Source organism: Ruditapes philippinarum, unplaced genomic scaffold (assembly GCF_026571515.1).
Source record: "Ruditapes philippinarum isolate M1 unplaced genomic scaffold, ASM2657151v2 ctg2043_1_1_1_1, whole genome shotgun sequence".
Taxonomy (NCBI): Eukaryota; Metazoa; Mollusca; class Bivalvia; order Venerida; family Veneridae; genus Ruditapes; species Ruditapes philippinarum.
Window position 1 is genome coordinate 277,616 of NW_026856121.1, and position 6,068 is coordinate 283,683.

Consider the following 6,068-nt stretch of genomic DNA (forward strand, 5'->3'; position numbering starts at 1 on the left):
GAAACTGTTAATCCTATATTAAATTCATCATTGTAAAAGGCATCCTGGGTATGTTTTATAATGATTTCTCTAATTAAGACAGCGTCAGGTTGTGTTAGTTGTGTAATGTTAACCAAGCTAAATATTTAAGATCTCTGTAAACATTTAACATGAAAGTACAGATGGTATAATCTAATAATGTATATCAAAATGCCTATAAGTTTACGTCTGTGTATGTATAAAAAGGGAAGAAGAGAATGTAAAGATGATTAGTGTAGTTGTAATCATGCAGCTTAGAGTACAAGCTTTTGTGCTTCTCCTCTGTATATTTGTGAACGTTTGCTTCTCCGAAGAGAAGTCATGCTCGCCTTATGACTTCCAGGAGAAAATACTCGAGAAAGTGTTGAGAATGGAATTTGAATTTAAAGAAATGCAAAAGAACGTAAAGGTCGCGCAAATTGCTGTGGATACGTCCGTAAAATCAGTCGAAAATCAAATAGAAGAGCTAGAAGGGAAAACCGACAAGTTCATGGAAAATCTTGCAGCAAAAATGAAGGCCTTTGATGACCTGTACAACACAAGCCGACTTGCACACGGTATGTTGGTTTTATTTATTTAGTTAGTTTTTATGTATTTATTTATTTTTATTTATTTTTCATTTATGTATTAATTTATTTATTTATTTTTATTTATTTATTAATCACTTATGCATAGTTTTAACCAAATTGAATTATTCAATAATGAAATGTTCGAGTTGACTTAGTAATAAAAAAATCAACGAATTTCTTTGTAACATAAATATATATACGTTGAAAATCTATTTTTTATGTAAATTAGAAGATTAAAAAAAAAGAAAAAAAGAAACACAAATCATTTTAAAATGAGAATTCGCATTGATTAATGACGTAAAAGCCGCACTTTTATGTAAAAATATGTTAAATTGCCCGCTTCAAAAAATTTAACATATAGAGACGTTGATTCATTAGGATTTTCCTTCTGAATGTTGAAGAAATAGCTTTTTTTCAATTCACTTTCCTGAAAAATACATACTGCCGGATGCAATTAAATAAAATGTATTGATTGTGAATTATTGTGAGGCTATTTAAAATAAGGATAAAAGCAATGATTTTTAACATTGACATTATGTGCATATATAGAATATCATTTTTTAATGTTTAAAGTGGGGATTTTGTATTGTAACGAATGGTGTTTCAACCGGTGCTAGGGGGGCTTAGACGGTAACCTGCAATTAACAGTTCCAAACAAATGAACAATCTCAATCAAACCGAGCTTGCAATATTTTAAATTTTTCTGTGTTGGGCTTTCTATAGGAGTTATGTTTTTTCTTCATTTTATTGTTACTCTAAGTTTTTTAAACTATCGTATTTGTTATCTTTTGGGTTTTCATTGCGTTTAAGCGTTAAGATTCTTTATAAAGTCAGGGGCGTACCTTAGCTTATTTTGAGTATACGCCGATTACATCTCCTTGGGCCAAAGTGTCCTATTTGCATGAAGTCTGACGTGAAGACGTGCTTTTATTAAATAATTTCAAAAAAAGTTATTTACCATTAGGAAAACAAAATATAGCCAGATACCTCTATTGTAATCAAGATGGTTAACTTTTTTTCTTTTTCTTTTCTTTTCAATATTCTAGACATAGATCATCGTCGAAAACCACGGTACACATTCCGAATATACTACATTTAATACATGTATACTGTAAAACGCCTGGGTTACCGAGGATGACATGAGATATAATCAAGGGAAATATTGCTTTAAAACGTATTTACCATTAGAAAAACAAAACATAGCCAGATATCTCTATTCTAATCAAGATGTTTAAAACAACATGTTTTGTTTCAATTTTTTCTTTATTTCAACATACCTAAACATGAGATATAATCAAGGAACAAGGAAAATATCGCTTTTAAAACGATCTGTATGACCATAAAACGAACACAACAGATTAACTGTATAAGTGTAACAATAATCTATAGCATCAAAACCACACCTTAAAATTTATTGATACGCGATCACTTAGGTTAAAATTGATAATTTTAGAAGTGCATTATTTTTATATTAGAGCATAATTGTTTTTGACAATTTTTCCTCAATTTTACTCTTTGAAATTAATCCGATATATTTTAGTTATATTATTACGCAGTTAAAATTAATGCTTTACTAGTCTGGCAGAAATTCGAGTCAAAACCTAAAAAAAAGAAAAAGAAAATATAGGATTTTGTATCGCATACAAATATTTACAAATGAACACGAAAATTACGGTTTATTTAAAGCAAGAGTGGAAACATATTTAAATTTTGTACCAATTCAATCCACTTAAAAATTGATTATTTGTATTACAAATAAAAAAGCAAAATAGAAAATTTCTCGCTAAAATTTCTTCCCGATTAAGTAATATTGTCCTTGATTACATCTCGCGTATAGTTCTGATAAATCAAAGCAACTAAACCCATCTTGAATACAAAATATGAGTAGGCAAGTTGTTAAATATCTGTAGCTTGTATCTTTTTGAAATATTTAAAGCAGTGTACGCATTTTTCTTGTACATTAATAGCGGCCGACTCTTTGATCAAATTAAGAAAAGGGATACTATAAGATTTATTATAAATAATGTCTAACAAGACATTAATACAAATTTGATTTTCCGTAATTTGATATAATACCTGTGCTATTATCTCAATCTTATTCAGGACCTAAAACATGTCTAGATGGCTGGATCTTCTTTCAGAATTCATGCTACACATATGGAAAAGATGATGTACAGTTCTACGAGGCTCAGGTTTGTTCCGCTTGCTTTATGATCTTAAACTAAATTGTTGCAAAGTTTTAATACAGTAAATGTTTTATAAATTGTATAAACGGTTACCTTGAGCAATTTATTTTTCTTTTCAAGGGACTTCACTGATGTATTTTGACATAACAGGACTGGAAATATACATGTACTTGTGTGATTTGTGTACCATTTGATACAGGTTATGACAAATGACTTGTGTGCAAAGTTTGAGACCATTCCTTTGACCAGAATTTTCAAAATAAGCATTTTAGGTGCTCGAAATGACCCAAAATGAAGAGTTGCAACGCTTTTTGCTCACATTGGACTTATAATCGCACTTGCTCAGTGAAGTTCTGAAAGTATTTCTTTATAATCCTTTACAGATTTTTCCCATCTTGATCTATGTATGAATTTCAAATTTTATGTTATTTATGCTTTTTCACCCCAGTGGAGCTCCTTTAATATTATACAGTAAGTCATATTACAAGTACAGATTATATAACAAATCTAAGATATTTAAGTATTATATGATGCAGTATTATATATTTTTTTTGTATAATGCAATATTACATCGAGTATAACGCGGATTTGATATTATGCATTTGGACTCGAAAAATAAAATCTAGGCTTGATTGAGTACAATATGGCTTTGATATGGATGTTTTGGACACTGGAGGTGAAATAAGGCTAAATGGATATGATATGGATCAACAATGACTTTTATTGGCCCATCACATGGAGCAAACGCTGGAAATTAGTTATATTTTATAAGGTGTAAACTTGAGTCTCATATATTTCAATCTGATACAATGAAACCTGATAAAATAAAGTCTGATATATATCAAAATCTGGTTACCTTAAGTATAATTTATTTAATTCTATTAGAGGTATTGCAAACAGTTTGACGCCGGTCTTGTGAATATAGAGAGTTATGTTGAGAATATCTTTCTCCGAAATTTTCTGAAAGAATTGAAAGGTAAAAACATCAATTTCTTATGCACTTAAAACATAAATACATTATGTTATAGAAGTGTTTTTAGCTAATGTCTATTAAACTTGTGCAGGTTATTTTTTTTATTAATAGACACTTATACATAAAGCATTTTAAACCCGTAACAGACACAAAATATAAAGGCATCCCGGCACTGGGAAATAAAACTATGAGAGAAAGTTATTTATGGAAAATGTCCGGTGAGCAATAGAATCTTATTTATTTTAATGTCCGGTTAGTAATAGAAATTCATTTATGCAAAATTTTATGTCCGGTGAGCAGTAGAAACTTATTTAGGTGAATTTCCGATGAGCAATAGAAAATTATTATGTAAAGTGTCCGGTTAGCAATTGTTTACTTATTATATTGATTATAATTACCTTCTTGAAAACTAACACTTGCATGAGTTAATAATGTTGCATTCTTTTTAAGCACCGAATCACTGGATCGGTTTGACTGACGTAGAACAAGAAGGTGACTGGAGGCACTATCCGTCTTTGAAAGAGGTCACTTTCTTTGATTGGGGGAGGCACCAACCCAACAATGGAAGAGTGTCCAACTGTGCCGCGTTCTGGGAGAGTTTTCAACATCATTGGGTCGACGAACCATGCACCAACACATTTCGACCCCTCTGTGAAATGAAGTAAGATAATTTATATTATTAGTTTTTATTATTATTATTTTACTAATATCCAAAGTCGCAAGAGCGCATTATTGTAAAGCATCTTATCTGTATCAGTCTACAATACTATGAGGTTAGCCTATTTGTACATTGTTAAGTTTAAACCAGAAATCTACTGGAGGAGTACATAAGAGTCAATTCTTTATTAGACGAGAGGCCAGCCGAGTCTGATATAGGTTTTGCTGATGTGTATGAGTTCAATAGAATAACAATTGTTGTCAATATTGTATAATGACCTCGTTTTTACATTTTTTAACATTTTAACAGAAATTTGTTTCTTAAAGTACTGTAAGGAACAGATATAATTTTTGACCCTGAAAATGAGGCTAGATGGAGTACGATATGCATATGATGTAGATGCAACGGACTCTTGAAATTAAAACGAGGCTATATTTGATGTGATATGCATTTGATAAGGATGCATTGGACTCTAGAAATAGAAATGAGGCTTTATTGAAAATTTTAGATTCGATTATGATTTATATTGGAACATCACGTGATTCAGACAATGCAAGTTCATTGGTTATTCTTCATAAAGTGTGAAATAAATACATGTATTTCATTTGGTTATACTAAGATGTAACATGTTTTAATTCTTTAATTGTCCTTTTCTATATGGGCCTACAAATAAACACAAAATTGATATATTTTGAAAAAGAGTATAGGTAAAATCAGTTTTTTTAAGTGTGTGATTATTTTAGTAAAAACATTTGTTTTTTATATACATGTATTATACTTGTATTTTTATATATTTTACAGACTCAACTCAAGTGAATAATATCTTTGCTTCTACCAAGCCGGCACTTATTTAACCAGACATTAATTTATTTCTATCAAATGATTAAGTCTGTTTTCGATAATAAAAATGTGATTCAGAATGACTAGTTTGTTTTTGCTATAATGTTAAAGCGAGATAACTGTCTTCTACAGTGTTTAAATACAAACCATCACAAAGACCTTCATTTTGTTTTTGTGAGCGCTTTCATGCAAATCATGTAGTATATTGTTAATTTAATTGGTTAATATTTCTTTTCGAATTGACGGGTTTATTACTATTGAATGACTACCAAAACTTATTTATACAGAGTACTGTTAAGGTCATAAAATGCCTCAGCTATATATAAAACTTTCGTTCTGTTTGAAAGGGCGAGTATGTGCTTCATGATGTTGTAATAATATATTTAGAATATGAACATGTGAAATACTTATCACCCATACAAATGAAAGTCAGAAAGGTAATAAATTGTACACAAAGTGGTAAATGTATTTTGCATTCCATACAAAATGCTGAATCACTCTAACAGTACTGATTGCCTTAACGTAAAAGAAGCAAAAAGATGGCCGCCAAGCTAAAAAAGATGACCGCCAAGCTATATGACAGTAACCATTTGAAATCTGTTTTATGAAATCAAAAATAAAGGCTTTTTACAAGGAAAGGTCACAGCATTCTTCCTCATCTCAGTTAAAAACAATTACCTTAATCATAAGGTAATAATAAGCTGATGGGTAGCACTTTATCATATAGTTGTTTTACTTCTTTCGTTCGTTAACTATCAAGGAGGGGGCGGGACAAGGTGGAGAAGGTTGGTTGTTGCTAAAGATTTGAGAATACTTTTCTTAAA

General features: G+C 30.3%; 1 protein-coding gene across 1 annotated transcript; it reads left to right on the forward strand.

Moving 5' to 3' along the window:
* Positions 1–227: 227 nt before the first annotated feature.
* Positions 228–5,324, forward strand: LOC132745439 (C-type lectin domain family 3 member A-like). Its single transcript, XM_060734354.1, has 5 exons — positions 228–575; positions 2,691–2,779; positions 3,659–3,749; positions 4,197–4,407; positions 5,206–5,324. Exons 1-5 carry the CDS (start codon positions 245–247, stop codon positions 5,222–5,224), a joined length of 741 nt encoding a protein of 246 aa, XP_060590337.1. The 5' UTR covers positions 228–244; the 3' UTR covers positions 5,225–5,324.
* The last annotated feature ends 744 nt before the right edge of the window (positions 5,325–6,068 follow it).

Excerpts from the sequence above, each read along its gene's own strand:
- LOC132745439 (XM_060734354.1), top strand. The coding sequence starts at position 245 with ATGATTAGTGTAGTTGTAATCATGCAGCTTAGAGTACAAGCTTTTGTG. Across the intron at positions 576-2,690 it reads CACAAGCCGACTTGCACACG|GACCTAAAACATGTCTAGAT; the intron begins GTATGTTGGTTT and ends AATCTTATTCAG. Across the intron at positions 2,780-3,658 it reads TACAGTTCTACGAGGCTCAG|AGGTATTGCAAACAGTTTGA; the intron begins GTTTGTTCCGCT and ends TAATTCTATTAG.